The sequence below is a fragment of the Agelaius tricolor genome, unplaced genomic scaffold (genome assembly GCF_023055355.1).
Source record: "Agelaius tricolor isolate 1412-34295 unplaced genomic scaffold, bAgeTri1.0.p SCAF_3, whole genome shotgun sequence".
In the NCBI taxonomy this organism is placed as follows: Eukaryota; Metazoa; Chordata; class Aves; order Passeriformes; family Icteridae; genus Agelaius; species Agelaius tricolor.
In genome coordinates, this window is record NW_027269263.1 from 14,505,701 (window position 1) to 14,523,729 (window position 18,029).

Consider the following 18,029-nt stretch of genomic DNA (forward strand, 5'->3'; position numbering starts at 1 on the left):
ATCACATCTGAAGTACAGCACACAAACAATGTGTATTCACAGTCCTACAACTCAGGACTTGCAGTTTTCTTTGCAAAATACATAGAGTAATACTGAAGCAAAGGAAACTCTAACCTTTAGGAACATTTTATTTTTAAGTCTTTCATTTTAGATTTTCATTGCAATAGCAACTTCTTTTCTATGAAAGAAAAAAAAACTTAGGAAGACTGCACTTGCTTGAATAATGAGGTCTTCTTATTGAAGTATCTATGCCAGTTCTGTTCTTATTTTAAAATTATCAGTTTATTTCAGTCATATTTGTCTCCAGTCTTTTGCTATCTATGCTAGATTACTGGGGAGAGGTTTTGTAGGACTGATGCTTGGTGCCTGTATCTACCATGACATTTCTTCCTTCTTCCCAAGCAGAGGGGAATCATTCCAATTCCATTTGGAAGAGTGGAAGGGTCAATCAGAAGTGGAAGATCAATAAATCTCAATACCTAAAATCACATCAGGCTAAAAATGCAGCTTTCCTGCTTTGTCTCCATTGGTATATATAACCATTTCTAAGAGTATTCACAACTTCACTGCCTGCACTGGCTTGCCCAACCCAGCTGGGCCCACACTACAGTCTGCAAAGTGAAATAATTTCACATTAAATCTGCATCAAAACAGCTGGGACCTCAGGGGTTGAACCCAGCCCTGACGCTGCAATGAGCTGAAGAGAGGTCAGGTCTTGAAAAAAAATAAGATAAAAGCTTTTGGCCTGTTTTCACAAAAAGTAGAAGGCATAACAAAGGCAGGTTTGCTCCTTTTAGCTCCTCATGTATGTATTTCAGACTGTCCAGATTTGCTATTCAGAAAAATGAGGTTAAAAAGCAGAGAACCCAGACTTCATCTAAATACATGGTCAGGTTGTGGCAAGGAACACACCTGACCTGAGAAGTCTGGAAGCATTCCTAGGTACCCTGGTTTAAAACCATCCATTGTGATGCATAAGCAAAACCCAGACATAAATGTTAATAGGATAAGTGCAGCTCCTGGAAACGAGAGCGTCATTATTGGAGATCAAAGCTATATTTGACATCCCTGGGACAGATTTGCTGCTGTATATGAATACTTATGCAGCACCATGCACGTGTTGGGCTGGCAGAGGTGGCTGATTAAATTGGATGCATTGCTGGAACAACATAAAGCATTGCAATCAATTTGCCCCAGAAGTCTTTAGCTGTTTTCCAGACACAGGAGTGTTACAGAGGCAACATGGAAAACCTGATCAGTGACCTACGAAAATCTGATAAAGATAAGAAATGGCAGATTGGACCTTTCAGTTTGGGCCCATACAATTCAAGCATCATGTCAGTGTCCCCAACACTCCCAAGCTGTGGCACATACTCATCCAACAAAAGACATCTGCATAACAAGGCATTAGATCCTAAGAACAGCACAACTGCTCTTACAAAGGCAGACAACACATTGCCAGCGCCACAGCTAGTGACAACCCAAGAACTTCAGGAATTTCCATACTGAAGTGTGTCAATGCCCTCAGCAACAGTAAGAATCCTTCCCTGCTGCTGCCTCTGATGCTCTCCACATCTGTTCAGCACACAGTAGGAGCAGACAATTTTTCCTCCTGCAAACTGGCATCTCCGAGGGACTCAACACTGAGCCAGAGCACAGGCAAGTTCTACATCTCTGATAAGGACTTCAAGAAAGGAGGTTAAATTTAGCATGAGTTACCTTCCACCCATTTTCAAGTAACCAAAGCTGCTTGCAGCTTAATAACTGCCCATCAACACAGCAGATAATCTATTTCTTTTAGCAGATAACCTTTATAGGAAGAAGTTTATTCCCACTTCATTGTTGGAGAAACCAAGCCTCAGAAAGGCTATGAGATCACACAGAAAACACTGGTTAAAAATCATGTTGGAAAGAGAGAAAATCCACTTCTTGTGTTGTGGTTTAGCCTCTCTTCTCAGGGAACTGACAGCTGGTTGCACTGAACTGAGGAAGTGGATCCTTTGTCACCACAGTGCTTTTGTCAAGTCTTTTCTGGTTTTCATCTCAATATTTTTATGCTACATTAGAAAATCTGAGAGCTAATGGAACACTCTTCTCATTCCCAAGCAAGAATGTGAAATAAGGGCACAAGGTAAGGTCATGTTATATGTACTAAAATCTCACCGTACTTTAGAGACCAGATAAATAAGTCATTAATCCAGTTAAGCAGCCTTGCAGATAAATGACTGTTAAAACCCATAATTGGATGAACTGGTTCCTCCTCAAAAATAACCTTTAATGAATTGACTCTGCTGTTCTAACAGTGGATTCTGAGCCTTTCCCATTGTGACATTGACCAGGACTGCTGTGTCAAGTGGAACGACAAGAGCATTAACCCAAACTTTAATCTCCTCAGAGTCAGATTTGTTGCCCTGGGGAAGCAGCAACACATCTGATTTACCTGACACCCTTGGCTTTTCATGGTGTCCATTGCCTTCTTAACTGCAGGGTTTGGAGGTTCAGAGAATTCCACTTGAGTCTTCACATTCTGCTCAAAATAGGGGCCAATCAGGAAATAGTTTTCACCCCATTCATCTGCTGTAGTTTTGGCTTTTGTCTGGATCACAGTGTAAATGCCTCCCACTGCAAAAGAAGATCACAAAAAACAAAAATTAGAAAGGGGCACAGGCTACAGATCTCTGTACTAAGCTCCAATCCATCTGTGGATCAGATACACTGCTAGTTAAATCCCTTCACATATGTAGGCTTTAAGTGAAATCCAGCCTCAGTCAAATAAATAGAAGTTCAGTCTCTTAAATGGTATCAGAGCTTCCCTGTTCAGTTGGGGGATTAAAATCCTGGGCCTCATACTTCCACTCTCTCATGTCTGATCTTGATTCTGCTGCATCCCAAGCACAGCCTTCTGCTTTTGTTTTATTGCCTCAGTTATAATTTTCAAACCTATTTTTCATCACATGGTAAGAACTGAGCTTGTTTGACACACAAACTGAGCTTGTTTGACTGGTGCCTATAAAAATGGACTTAAGCCAATATCCTCAAAGTATAAGGAGTTTTGTTGCATTATGAGTCTTGAAGAGTTGTTAAAGTTGAAGGGAATGTAGCCTACACTGACTACATAAATGTCTGTAGCATCTTTCACCAAAATAATGTCTGCTTTAAAGGCAAATGCACCATTCAAATGTGTAAGAGAATCCAGCAGCATCCCTTGCCAAGTCAATACACATCTATCCATTCTTGCACATGGTGTGCAAGAGTCCCTTAGCTGCTCTTGCTCAGAGTTGGCCATAGCCAGCCCTGGAATTCACACACTGGCAGGGCAAACCTCTCTTTGCTACAGTGCCCAGGGTGCCAGGCAGTGGAATTTCACTGCCACCAAGTCAGAAGAGCCATAGGGCATGCTTGAGTCCAGCAAGGGGGCAGGATGGTGAGGGAAAAGAAAACCTGAGGCCAAGCAGCTGCTGCACACCAGAGACAATGAGCGTAGCTCCAGCAAGGTGGGAGAGAGGGAGCACAACAGGTACAAAGAGCAAAAGGAACACTACAGAAGGGATTGCTCCTACATAAATTTTTTTCCCTCCACTGAATGTTGAAGCTTTGGAAATATTGGCAGCACTCTGGGGATGGAGATGGTGCTACACCTTCCAGCAGTGATATCAAAATTACCTATGGAGCCAGCACTGAAAACTGCCAGGGATTGAGAGCTGGCATGCTAGGCTCACCCTTTTAAAGCTATTGGGATATCCAGAGGTGCCAGTGCACCATATTCAATATAATTAAAAACCTTGAGAAGTTACCTAATTCTCCTTAAAAATCTGCCACTGCTATGTACAATACGGCAGCTGAAGTTGCTCAGCACTTTGGGAGATTAGTTCCAGATTAATTAAACTGCATCCCCTGACAAACACAGAAAGCCTTCTGCAAAGCCTGCTGTCTTGCAGCCCTGGAGAGCCAAATGACAGAGCTACAGTTTTAATTATGCTCCTAGAAAATAAATTGTTCACTTAAATGCCTTTTCTCTACAAATATCCCATTTGTTTTGAATGCTGAAAGGACCTCTGGTCTCAATATTTTCATGTCTCAGGATTCTAGGTATTTACAAAGAGGAAAAAAAAATGCAGTTTCAATCTACCAGCTTACTAAGTAGAATTAGTACAATAAATTATTACCCTTAATAATTCAAGACTTAAGAAGACAAGAACCTTACAGATGTCTGCTCCTAAATCAAGCTGTCAGTTCAAGAGTTTCATATCATGTAGCTATGGAATTGCAGAAGGAAACCTATGCATAACACCATTATTCTCCCCTTCTGCAGGACCAGAAAGCTTAAGAAACTAATTTATAGTCATCATATTCTTCCATGGCTGCTTTGGACAGGGATTTAGAGCAATCTTAGATAAATAACACCGTATTTTCCCTCCAAGTTCCTCTGCTCAAGCTGAAAGAGTCTATTTGAATAGCTTGGATTCAGATAAACATAAAATTTTAATTATATGAGACAAATCAGAACATTCAACCTAAAAAGCAATAGTTACGATGATACCTCTGGTTTTATGGGGTGGTAAATTCATCATAGGAGCATAAGAGGCCTAAATCCAAAATAAGATAAATATGAGGCTTGGCAGAAATCTTAGTCATGAAACTGGCTGGTTTGAATTGGCAGGGATACAGAGCTTAGAATGAGGAAAGATTTTAGTGCAGGGCAGCCTGGTGATCCTGGAAAAAGTGATAACATGACTTGCAAAATGAAAGACACTAAATACCACAATAAAGCTGTATATGCCTAGAGTGAAGCAAAGCTCCTTCCCCCATCCTAGGAGTGTGGATCAGCCTCTTCCACACTGCAAAGGGCTCAACACTGGGATTGGTAACGTAGCTGAGTTTCCACAGCCAGAGATTTCAAGAGAAATGGGGAATCTGCAGCTCAAGGGCAGCGCAGAGCCTGGATCTTTGTTTCACACAGCCAGCATCTGAGTGTTTCTTTTCACAAGGTTATCCTTAGGATCCTTGTGTGCCCTAAACGGCCAAAGATGTATGGAAGGCCTCTTATGGGGGAAAGAATGGAGAGTGTGCCGTGCTCTGCTGTCATAATCTGTTGCACAGCAAGGTAAAAAACATTTCAGGGCACTGATTTGCCTGAAATGCACTAAAAAGTACTTATGATAAAATCCAAGGAGTACATTTTACAGGCTGTTAAAACTCCTCAGAAGTTAACTGTGATAAAAGCAGTGCTACCTGGCCCCCAGACCTGCTTTTGTCTTCCCTGTTACTGTGGAAATATGACTCACAAAGCATGTCTGTGCATAAGGTTTAACTGACAGCGGAGGGAAACTGCAAGTGAAACTATGTATGTAGGAAGTGTTGGGTATAACTTAAAAAAGACATCTTGAGAAGAACAGAGCAATGTCTAGAATAATGTATTGATTTTTGAAATTACACTTCTCCATAGCAAACTCCAGGAACGGATTATATATCTTTTAAGAGCTAGTTTCTATATGCTCAGTTGCTCTGAATTCCTTGGAAATATCTGTGCCAGTAAGCAAAACATTACATATCCTACTGAATAGCAGAGTAAGGGTTTACATGTTCAGCTCACAGAATTCTCAAATTGCTTCAACAATTTGGTAAGCCTTCTTTTTCTTGTCTAATACAATGTTTTAGGTCATACTATAAACAGAAAACCTGTCTAAACAACAGGGATGTACCAAAATGTTGCAAGTTTCTCTATGCTGCCTCTGAAATTTTGTACTTTGAAACAGGGTTAAAACAAACAAGAAATGACAAAATGAGAAGCCGATAGAGAATCAGCAGAGATCAGAACAAGAGAACTGGTTTGGACTATCACAGACAAGGGGAATTAGCAGTAAAATGTTGATACAGGAATAGTTTAGTTTTCTGATGTTCAACAAAATGCTTTATTCAAATATATTAATTTTTAGTCATTTAAAAACATCATTGAAATAAAAATATTTTTATTATTTCTTTTTAAAACGTGCTTTTAAACTTTCCACCGATAAATGAAATCAACTTTCAAAGGAAATCAACAAAAATTCTTTCCCCCACCTATCTCCTTTCCATTCTTCCTCCTGGTTTGTTTTGTTTTGTTTTTTTCTTTAAGGAAAAAATAAACTGGCACAGAAAGGAGAGCTCAGATATTTGGGAAAGAAGGATTTTGTTAATTTAAGGGAAGTTTGATGTCTTTTTACTGACCTCTTTAAAAAATAGAAGATAAAACCAAAATACTATCTCAAAAAATTCCACAGAATTATTTTTAAAGTCTAAACCTTTTTAACTATGTTAACACTACTAGAATTTGTCTAAAGGAGTTCTCTGCATCACTCCAGCATTTTCTCTTTTCCTTGTTTCAAGTCCTGCTGCATTATTTCTTTTGTATATTTAAAATCCAAGCAGCAGTTAGAGCTTGTCCTCCTACCCACCCCACACTGCAGAAGGACAGAATGAAGGAGCAGCAGAAACCAAAAATGAGGGAGAGAAATAGGAAGTGAACTATGGAAGCGAGACAGAGGTAAGTGGAGATTGTCACTGATCCTTTCTCACACACCTTGGCTACAGAGAGAGAGCATCAGGATGATTCCAGGGCTCTGCAGCTTCTTTGCTATGTCCTCACCAGGCCACTCTGGAGGCATTAAAGCTTCCCTGAGAACCATGAGAGCCACAGGATCCTTGGGAGCAGCATGAGCCCAGGCTCGGGACTCAAACTGCCACAATCACTCTCACATCAATTGTTTCACTGTTCTCCTCAGAATGTGTCTTTGATCTGCACAGGTGTGATAAAAATTTGGATTGAACTTGTTTCTAACATTTCATTGGAATCTGATTGATTGATTAATTGTCTGTTGAATAAAAATAGGCTGTAAAATGTCAGGTGAAAAACAACCAGCATCCTCAGCAAACAGATATTTTTCCTGTGGTTTTTGGGCTATGTTTGTGGCCAGGACTCCTCAGAAGACAGATTTCCACATTCTCTGAAATTCTGACATTCCAAACATATTCTGAAATAATACTGAACCATTGAAACTTATGACAGATGTCCACAATTGAGAAGCTATTTCTGTGTGCATCATCCCCAGTGCACAGGATTTCATTTGGAATTGATTTGACATTGATATTCCAGCCCACTCTATAAATGCACAGAGCTCTGAGGCTGTGCTTATGCCAAGTTTATGCCAGCACATCCCCACTCCCCAAAGGGTGTTACTTCAGCTGTGTCACAAATTACAGTAATCACCTTCTCCCAAGGAAGTTTCATCATGGGAAGACACAGAGGAGGGAAAACGCTGGTCCTACTGACTTCAGTGGATTCAGGATTTAATTTCCAAAAGTCCAGTTTTTCACCAGAGAGGCTGAACTGAGATCTTTGCTCCAAGGAGAGCTGAAACAAGTTTTGTTTTTAGCACAGTCTCCATTCCAATGGGGATGGAATAAAAATATTTGAGATTCATCTACCAGTGACTCTTGAGCTAAGCTGTTCACAGCTGAATGATGACATAATCTGGCTGTTTGCCCAGCATTTTTAAGCATTCTTCTACTTTCTATCTAAAAACTGTGAGTGGTACAGCAAGGGATACTAATCTAAATATCACTGGAATTATTTTCAAGACATCTTTCTAGAGAAAAGGCGGATCTTGAACATTCTCAGCCCTTCTAACCAATGTGTCAGAAATCCCACCACAGACAAACTCAACGCAGGCCCAAAATCTTCATAGCTTGGTAGCCACTTCTTTTGTGCTCCTGTACTTAAAGCTTTTAATAGTCTTCATGCTATGGAGGAAAGAAACCACTCCTTTTTTCCACAGTTGTATGACCAGACCTCGTTTTACTAGAGCATGATGGCCAGGAGAGAAAGAAAGAGTTAAAAATGCTGATCTCCCCCATGATTACCACCAGATTTTTTGCACTGCAATGGACTAGGACCCTTCACTGCCTGCATTTTTCCCCTTCTGCCACACAAACACTGTAGATCCACTTCACATAAGGTTTTGCCTATCAGTGAAAAGCCAACTAAAGTGAGGGAAATCCCACAAAAAAATCTACTCATTTCTTATTTCTTTGGCAGAGGACTTTCAATGCGAGAGGATTTCAATATTGTTTTTGGTTTAAGTGGCAAGTTCCCTCTCATGACTTGGAGGAAAGATGAGGGAGAGTGACATTGGCAGATGAGCCTTTTTAATTTCCCATTTTCTCCTTCAGCTACCTTACCTTTGCTTGCTCAGACAGAGTAGAGTGAGAGGTGTAACTGAGAGGCCAATGTTATGTGTCAGAGGATGTAACTTAGTACAGGCTGCAGCCAGGACAAAAAATACAAAAAGGAAACATGGAGAAGTAGAAACTCTTCCTTGTTGGAGCACTTTTTAAATTATCCCTTCTTAAAACAAAAGGAGAGAAAACTCCCCTGTTCCAGCTGCTGACAAAGAAGAGATGAGACTCTGGAAATAATGGATACTTGTAGATCTTTGAGCCCTGAGTTCATACAACCATCTTCTTCCCTACAGCTACACCTCATGCCTCAGTAACAACCAGCACCATCAGGGAAATGCCATGGAATGCTTGCTCCCTCTCTACAGAATCAGATATTCTCTGATTTGCAGGACTCCCTTGCCATCCCTGGCTCTGAAGAGGTTCAGCTCTGCTCCTGTAAAAGTCATTGGTTACAGTGTGTGGGGATGGATATTCACCTGTGAGCTCTGCCATCACCTTCCTCACAGGAGAGAGGACAATGCAGCCTGATTGTCAGTGCCACGAGAGAAATGGAGGGATTATTAAGAAGCAGCACTTGCCCAGGAGGAAATGTACCCAAGCACCTGGTGATGCACCAAAATTAACATAAAGACTGGGACTCACTCCTGTGGGCAGCAGCAGCTTTATGCCACCTCAGAAATGCAAACCAACTTCAGGCTGAGCTCCTCTGACATACCTTTGCATTGCCAGAAAGGAAGACAGAAACCTTCATGTTAAATGCTCAAAATAAGCTTGTCAGGCAATAAATCCAGATAATGTTTATCTTGCCCTCTATGTTAGGAACATGTGCAGCAGCACAAACACTAAAACATGCAGTAGAACTAAATCTCTGTGTGGTCAGTTTATTTCATCAAATAAACAATTCCTCCTGCTAAAGGAGCTAGGAATATACATTACAATCTATTATTTCCTAAGCTTATATATCTTCTGTGATGACTCTCCCTGTATTTTGCTGTCTACTCTCTCTCACAGTGCTGTATCATTTTCCCAGAACTGTTTATAAAAGTTAGGTCACCAGGGAACAGTTCTCACCACATGACTTAGACATTCAATTGCCTGGAAGATATAGAAAAAAAACCCCAAACCCTCAGTATCAAGAATTTACCAGAAAAATAGGCTGAAAAATGATTATAAAATTTAATAAATTATAATATATTATATTTTGCACAGATGTTTCTAGTTGAGCTTGGTTAATGGAAGCTTTGCAGAAGGTCAGATTCTAATGAAGAAATTGCTTTCCATTCCATGTTCCTTCAGCCCTGTCTGAATATATGGGCTTGGAAAGTGGTGTAAGCAAAGGCACCTTATTTTTAAACACACTGAATAAAACTGACTTTATTAATATTAATTCTCTCACAAAATGTGTGAATAGTAAATTTTAGCTGCGTCAGTTGATTTTGCTCCAGTGAAGTCAGCCAGAGCTCTGGTGGATGATTAAATGATTCACTACATTTTGTACATGCTCTGGGAAAATCTAATTGGGTTATCTTCTCTTAAAAATCTTGTGTGATATCTACAACCCCTGGGTCCAGATGACTCAGAAAATATGTATGCTGTGGAGTTCAGAGAAGTCAGTGAGAACTCCTGAATTTCCTAGATTTCTGCTGCCATCTGCTTGCCAGAGCCTTACTTATTACTTACTTATTATGCACACTGCAAAAGTGAATGCTGCATGCTCCAAGTTGTGGCCTTAGTAATTTAACTCTAAAAGCTTGGCTGAAGCTACTGAAAAACAAGCCCACAGGGATTCAAACAGCCAAATCTACTCTGTCTCACTTCTAGGTATTGATAAGGCTCTCCACCCTAAAAAAGCAATGTAAACCTGCAGAAATTATCACAGAACAGTAATTCCAGCATCCCCATGGGGATAACCCCCAGTACTGCCTGTTCCTCTCACACACATTTCCTCTTTAAAGTTAAATTCTTAACAGTTTACAGATCCCCTCTCCTGATTAAACTCTATTTATCTGCCAGGAAAATAACACACAGGAGGTCAATCATTTACTCATACTAACTCACTTTTGCAGTGAAAATGGAAGCTTGCAGAACTACACCTACTTGAAAGGGGATGATTTGATGAATGGATTAGAAATGGAGGCAGGAGGATTTTTGCCTAATAAGCAGTGTGCCCTCTGCCTGACCAGCAGCAACCAATGAACAAATGAAGCCCCTGTCTGGCACCACCTGTGTTTGCAAAGAGCAGTCCAGAAGAGTTTTAGCTGGCACACAAAGGCCGCTGGTCATTGACTCCTGGGTTTTGTTCAGTGGCTGTACACAGCTCTATTTATTTATTCCCCTTCCAGGCCTGGCCTCTTCTCCACACTGCTCTAGAAGGCTGAGGGGGGGCTGCTAAACTGCTGTGCATCTGATCTCTGTTGTACAGCTCATTTTCATGCACAACATTCCTAACTGAATTTGCATGGAAGGCAAAACCTAAGTATGTACAAAGCAATTTAGATAGCTGCACACTCAGACTTATCACTTAGATGTTCAGCCCCCCTCCCCCTCCCTCCCTGGTGGTGGAACACAAAAAGACAGAGAGACATCCTGGCTCTGCCCATCCAACACAAGCCCAGGCAGATGCAGCCCACGCTCAGCATGCACAACTACACACCTGCACTTCTCTCCGTCCAGCAGCTCTGCAGCCCTCTCCAGTCTCCCTGTGAATGCCTTTCTTCTCCATCCTCTCCCTCCCTCCCTCCACTCCTGAGAAAACAGCAATACTAACCCCCCAAGTGTGGTACAAACCTTTGTTGGTAACCTCCCAAGAAATTTCAAAGAGCAACAAATCCTCCACGGGCAGGTCTTCATCCTCACACTGAAGAAGCCCATTCAGAGATGTCATGGACAGGGATCTTGCCAGTGGCATTTTCTTCAGCCCCTGAGTGCTCACCACGCAGGCCACAGCAGTCAGCAAAGTCCAGGTCCCGTGGCAGTGCTCTGCAGTTCTGGTTAGAGCAGTCTGCCTGTGTGCTGGGATCCCAGGAGAAAATTATTCAGATAGCTGGGAGCTAATGGGTTTAAACTGTCTGACCACCAGCATTAAATTGGCTCAGTGAAATCCTCAGGGCTTGAGAAGCAGCTGCAGGGAGAGGTAAGAATTTAACACTGACCTGAGAAAGGTCTCAATTGTTTTGGGGCCACAGCTCTTTCTTTGTCTTCTCTCAGAAGGAGGTAAAAAAGGATTTTTAGCTCCAGAACCACAGCATTCAGTCTCCACCAGCACCTCAGGAACAGTTGACATTGGAGGGTTGTAAAGTCAGCACCGCCCTGAGCCAACTCCAACAGGGAGGACACTTTGAGTTCACCACCTGATTTGAGTCCAGCCCCTGAGTCCTCCCCTCCAGACACACCCTCCCCTTACACCCGTGGAGTTTTCCTACCTGCTGGCCGTCTGCAGGAGTTAGAGTACACTCATTTTACATGATGTCTCTCAGGTTCCTTGCCAGGTTAAATGCTGTTAACTCTTCTTTTTCAGTTCAGCCATCTGTAAGCCTAAGTTTACTACATCTCCTATCTCCACAATTATCTCCAGCTCTGCTCCCAGGACTCTGCATCAGCTGTTGGCTGCTTTAGCAGCTCTGCAGCCCTGCCAGCTTTTACAGAGCCACAAAGGCTCTACCCCCATTTTGGCATGCACTCTGCCTCTCCTTGCAGTCCTGTCCCTGATTCTCCACCTGTTTGGTTTTTTTCTATACCACAGGTCTTTCCTGGCCTCTGGGCCCATGTCCTCCGCCCAGGGAGCTTAGTGAGTACCAAGTCAGGGCACAGCATGCCCCTGTCTTCTCCAGCACAGAGCTGGGATGCTGCAAGCACTGAACACACATTGACAGAGATTGTTGGTCCCTAACTCACAGCCTGAGATCCTCACAGCTCCCCAGAGCAGCTGCCTGCTTGTTAGATGCTTATATTACATATCTGGTTGAGAAGCCAGTGCTTCTGGGACAGCTGTGCCAGCTGGCTCTGTTTCTGAGCTTAGAGCACAACCTGCCCAAAACCCACAGTTCAGCAGGGAGCAAATCTCCAGGTGAGCTTCAGGACATCTCTAGCACTGTGGAGAATACCACTGCAGCAGCAGGCATAGGAGGAAAGGCTCTGAGCTCACCTAAGGCAAAACAAGTCTGACAATTAGTTTAGGAGACAGGCAGCCCATCAGCATAGAAGTCTCTTAGACATAATACATAATGCATGGCACAGCTGAGCCTGCCTTAAAGAGTACCTACTCCCCACAAGACTTGCTCTTCCACAATCTGTGCCCTCTCTGCATTCACGGCAGTCAGACCCACCCCTGAGCTGGTGGATACAGCTCACTGAAAAAAACCTAAGGGTGCAGGAAACGCTTTTTGCAGAGTTAAGAACTGGAGCTGTCTCAGAAAAGAGCCTGATAAGAGGCCAGGGATATTCAGGGGTTTGTTGGCTGAGTGTCATTTTGTCTCAATGGCTTGAGTTGCCCTATTCACCAGTTTCTAAAAAAAAGGCCTGGCCCAGAACCATTATTTTTGGAGCAGCTGTGGCTTTTACTACCTGCAGTAGGTAGGAAACCAGATCATCCACTACCTAAAAAACCATGCTATTTTCTTGGGTCGGCTGTCTGTCTCTGCCCCGAGACGCATGGGATGGTTCTGAGGCAGCCTGCGCTCCAAAGAATGAGTCTGGACTCTTCACTTTTCGGTCTTCAGGTTGTTTATTATTTCTTATCTACAAAATTTTCTTTCTGCCCAGCCAAGGTCTGCACAGCAAGGCAGCCACAAGCACTCTGACCACCCCCGAGGCGGTGTCATCTTTATATACTACAAACTACGTATATCATATTTACTTTTAATTCCCAATACCTATCACCTATGTTAGACAGTGCACTTCTACTCTAAACCAATCCCCAAGTGCCAACATCACAGCAGAAAATGGAGAACAAGAAGAAGAAAGAAGAAGGACGAGACACGCCCTGATTCCTCCATCTTGTCTCCATAACCCCTATACCAAAAAACCCCAAAATCTATATTTCCACCCTGTAAATACATCATTCTTGCACCATTCAAACCCGTGTGGCTCTCATGTCCTCATACACAGGTGGCCATTCGCTGGAAGGATCAAAGTCAAGCCACCAGGTGTTCCGGGCAACATGCCAGGGTCTCCGAGCCCCCCGAGAGGGTTTCCGGCAACTCTGGACATCCAGAGGGATGTGCTGAATTCCCACATTTCCCCCTTCTGTTTGCACCAAAAACACCTCTTTTGCAACTCAACTCATGAGTTGCCGCACACACAAAAAGATGCATGGCACGATGAACAGGAGGACTAAGAGCGCTATTAAAACATAAAACCCTATTCTTAGAAGTTCCTTCCACAAAGGAGAAAGATCAAAAAATTCAACCAAACCATCGATCCAAGACCCAGTGATTTCACCAAGTTTCTTTACACTGTCTTTTATCTTTTGAATATTTTCGTGAATTGACCTCGAGTGATCTGAGAGATTCATGCAGCACATTCCTTCGTATTCTTCACACCCACGTCCATGTGCAAGCAGCAGATAATCAATTGCCGCTCTGTTTTGAAGAGTTGCCTGTCTTACACTGTCTGTGTCTTTCAACATGTCACTCAGCGCAAGAGAGACGGATTGAGCATGTTTGCTCAACCAGCAACCCATGTGGTCCAGTTGAGTCAAGGCCACCCCCAACGCTGTCTGAGGTGAGAAAATTGCTGTTGCAATTCTCCGTGCCTCGTCCCAAGTGTACACTCCATCATCACAATCCGCACTATAATGTTTCAATTATCTCTTTATGTTTTTGTTCTCTCAATAATTTTGAATCTGGTGACAACATTGATGTCCTCCCAGTGCTGCATGGACCGCCTTTGACATTTGCAGGGATGCCATGCCAAATTCTGTCCCCACAAATGAAAAAGAATCCTCGTGGCAATTGCACTGGAACTTGGAGCGATCCTCTGGTTGTCGCCTTGGTGTATTTGCACCAAGCCGATGCATTTCTATAAAAAGCATGATTCGGAGTGACATCAATGGTCTTATTTGTTTTTGTCACATCCGGGATTTCAAATTTCATGCATAGTTCCATTGTCGTGGACCCGAAAATTTCCAATTCCTGAGGTTCAGTAGAAGCCACAGGAAGGAGATGTGTCCAAGAACACCACTCATTCACAGGATCTTTAACGACCTGCAAAATCTCAACTGGAGAGTGTCCTGGAGTTGGCCATTCGTCCACTGGCAATCCAACCATGCATGTCGAGAATGGTCTCCCTGGTCTTGAGTGTGTCAGGCAAATACTATCTAAATTTGCTGCCTGGGCTAAAGCCTCCCAAACATTTTGTTTTGGTTGATCAATAGGTAAATTTGTCTCGTTGCTTAAAGCAACAGATGAAGAGATAAGGCACATGAGCATTATGAAGCTCATGACTTCACTCTTGTTGAAAAGCATTGCCACTTTTGTCACTCAAACCCCAAAGGAAAACCCTCAAAGTCCTTGTTCTTTTATTTTTCTTCCGAGTCGTTGTCTGCAGCTTGAGCCTCTTCTTCCATCTGCATGCCTGTTTCTCTGCTTGCAGGATCAGTGCTCTCTTGCTCTTGTGTCCAATATGGCGTCACGTGTTGCGCTGACACCCACTTCAGACCTTGTTCTGTGGAAACACAAGCAAAACCCTTGCCTCACGTGATTAGTTTGAAGGGACCCTCTATTTGTCCTGTTTCTGGGTTTCTGATCAAAACCAAAGGATTCTCCCTCAGTTTTGCCTGAGAGCTGTTTGAAAAATGTCTCAAGATTGGCAGATTGGGCTCTGAAAATGAACTGTTAAGAAAATTCAACACATACAACGCTTTGTTCAATTTCATGTGAGGCGTCGCCTCTGGCTCCCCCCTTTTCTGTCTGTCCAAAAGGGATTTCAGGATATGATGTGTTCTTTCAATGATTGCTTGACCTGTGGGAGAGTATGGAATACCAAATGTGTGTCTGACACCCCACTTTTTCAGAAATTTGTCAAGCACCCTGCCTGTATATGTTGGGCCATTGTCTGTTTTTATTTCTTGAGGTACACCTAATGATGCAAATGCTCACAGAAAATGTCGACAAGCGTGTTCTGCTGTTTCCCCTGTATGTGCTGAAGCAAAGACTGCTCCCGAAAATGTGTCAACTGAAACATGAACATTTTTGAGCTTCCCAAATGATGGATATTTTGTGACATCAGCTTGCCACAGTTGAAGACTTTGCAGTCCCCACAGATTGACTGCTCCTGTGGAAGCAGGTGGCTGCACAAGCTGACAGTCTGGACAAGCACTAATGATTTCCCTCACCTGACTCTTTGTGAGACGAAAGGATTCCATCAGCGTCTGTGCATCCTGATGAAAAAATGCGTGGCTTAATCTTGCCTGCTCAAAAATGTCCGTAAGGGTTTGTGAAATGGGCATTGTCAACCTGTCTGCCTGAGCATTCCCTTCTGCTAGAATCCTGGAAGTTATGTGTGTGCTCTGATGTAAGTGATAAAATATTCGTGTTCCCTGCTTTCTAGAAATGTTTTCATGCTTGCCAGGTATGAATATAAAACTTCATTGCTGGCCTCTTTCAAAAGAGAACCTTCCAATCATTTGCTGAGGGCGTCTGCTTGATGTTCTCCGATTACTGTCCTGTCTGCTCTTGTGTCATCGCCATCACTTGTGTCAACGCACGCTGACGATTCTGAGCGCTCTTTTTGGCATTTCCCAGACACGGCAAGAGATTTCCTTCCACATCCGTCTGAGAATAACATTCTTTCACAGAATGTCTTCCTCTCCTGCATTGTGGACAGAGTGGCCTTTCCATCTTTGGTGCATGCACTTGTGCATTCGCTTGTGCACATGCTTGTGGGCAGTTCTTCTTCATGTGTCCAAACACCCCACACTTGTAGCATTGTCCTCCCGATGAGTTGTTCTTCTTCTGAATGGTTGTGAGAACTTTGTCCATCTTTTCATTCTGCTGTTGAAGCATTTTCTCCAGCACTTTGTCTTCAAAGTTTTTCCAAGTGTCCTCTCATCTGTTCTTCCCATTCTCCTCGCAGCTCCTCCCTCACGATCGATGCAACGTGCTGAGGTGTTCCCACTTTGCTGCATGCCTCCATTAACTCTGCCAAGGACGGCCATCCAGGGATTGCACTGATGACCCGCTGACAATCCGGGTTGGCATTGCCGAAGGCTAGACTTTCCATGAGAGGTCTCTTCACCACCTCATCAGTCACTTGTCGATCCACAGCTTGTGTGAGTCGATCTATGAATGATGAATATGGTTCTGTGGGACCTTGTCTGATGCTTGAGAATGGAACGTCTGGAACTCCTGCTGCAGCAATCTGTAGAATCGCTCTTCGCGCTGCTTCCTTGATGTCATTCAACACTTGTCTGGGGAGTCGCACTGCTTGCTCTGCTGGATTGTCATCTGGAGGATCCCCTGCTAACTGTGCCACTGTGAGATTCACTTTTGGCCCACCTTGGTAACCATTCCTCAAGTCTGTGAGATACCTTCTCCATCTTCTGTCCCAGATGAGATTTTGCATGTCGGTGAGAATCATTGACACAAGGCATCGGATGTCATATGGTGTAAAATCATACATATTGAAAGTCCCCTTCAAGAGCTGCTTAAAATATGGTGAATTCAGCCCATTGTCTTTGATGGCCTTTGCTAAATCTTTGATCACATCGTGACCCATCCTGTCCCACCTTGGATTCTGACCCTGTGCATCATATGTCACTGGTATTATGAGATCTCCCGAACCTTGCAATAAATCCTTTTCTTTTAACAACGCTTTTTTGATGTTTTTCCAATCCATTGTTTTCACTGGCTCTTCTTCTTCCTCCTCTGGAAACTGGAAACATGCAAATTGGTATTTGCATGCACAGTGGAGTTGTGGAGGTCATTGGTGTCTCCGAGGTCCACATTCTTTGCCTTGAGGTCTTTGGCCTCGCTCCTAAATCAGAAAAAGGAACTTGAAATTCTCGTGGTTGTGCCCTCTTGGCTCAAAAGAATGTATCAAAAGAATGCAGAAAACTCTTTGCTGCTTCCACTGCCGAAAACAACCATGCTGGAATTCCCTCCGATGCAATGATTCATTTCATGTCTTCTTGTGGTTGTACTTCATCTGAAGTGTCTTGAGCTTCACGAAATTCCGAAGTTGAAGGATAATCCATTTGTTGTGGTGTTGTTCTTCTCGATGTGGCTTACTTCTTATATGTTGTTGGAAAAAATCGCTGCATTGTTGCAGTCCTGCCACCAGATGGTGTTGTGGCTTGGCTGAACAGGTCTGGCATGTCCTGCACTGTGATCATCCCACCATAAGGTGGCGCTGTCATTTGCCTGGGCGACCGTGATGGTGTCACAAACTCAATCGGCTCCTGCTCGGCTGACTGCAGCACTCGCAATTTTGAGTGAGACTGAGACTGTGCGATTTTTGACTGAGCTAGCAATGGAGATTGGATACGTGAACGTCTCCCCGGGATAGGAGAGTTTTGGATCATAGGGACTGGGATTAAAGGGACCGGAATCGGAGAGGGGGTGGAACCCCGGGATGTCGAACCCCGAGCACGCCCCTTCCTCGCCCTAGTCGTCACAGGGGATCAGACCTGCCTCCAACCGAGCTCCGCCCGCACCTTCCCCGCACGCGCGCCCTCGGGAACGCCTCCTGTCTCCGCTAGACTGACGTCACTGTCTCCGTTCCGTTCCACCTCCGATGTCTCCTCCCTAGTTTGATCCGTCTCTGATTCCCTCTCCTCCTCCTCCGACGCTGTATCCACATCCTCCACCGGCGCG

At 43.5% G+C, this 18,029-nt stretch overlaps 2 protein-coding genes across 3 annotated transcripts in view; both read right to left on the bottom strand.

Moving 5' to 3' along the window:
* The window catches only part of GYS2 (glycogen synthase 2), a 41,077-nt gene extending 29,952 nt beyond the window's left edge, over positions 1-11,125 (bottom strand). For both annotated transcript variants that reach the window (XM_071424272.1, XM_071424271.1), the window contains exons 1-2: positions 11,005-11,125; positions 2,441-2,622 (exon numbers count right to left, since the gene is read on the bottom strand). In XM_071424272.1, coding sequence (XP_071280373.1) covers positions 2,441-2,622; positions 11,005-11,125 — 303 coding nt within the window. The remainder of the gene's footprint in view (positions 1-2,440; positions 2,623-11,004) is intronic.
* Positions 11,126-12,921: 1,796 nt separating this feature from the next.
* Positions 12,922-17,052, bottom strand: LOC139587896 (endogenous retrovirus group K member 5 Gag polyprotein-like). Its single transcript, XM_071422597.1, has 2 exons — positions 15,551-17,052; positions 12,922-14,880 (listed from the first exon to the last, which is right to left on the bottom strand). The coding sequence occupies exon 1, from the start codon at positions 17,050-17,052 to the stop codon at positions 16,240-16,242; it is 813 nt and encodes a 270-aa protein (XP_071278698.1). The 3' UTR covers positions 12,922-14,880; positions 15,551-16,239.
* Positions 17,053-18,029: the final 977 nt, after the last annotated feature.

What these genes read in the sequence shown, in the direction of transcription:
- LOC139587896 (XM_071422597.1), bottom strand. Translation starts at nt 17,052, where the DNA reads ATGGATTGGAAAAACATCAAAAAAGCGTTGTTAAAAGAAAAGGATTTA.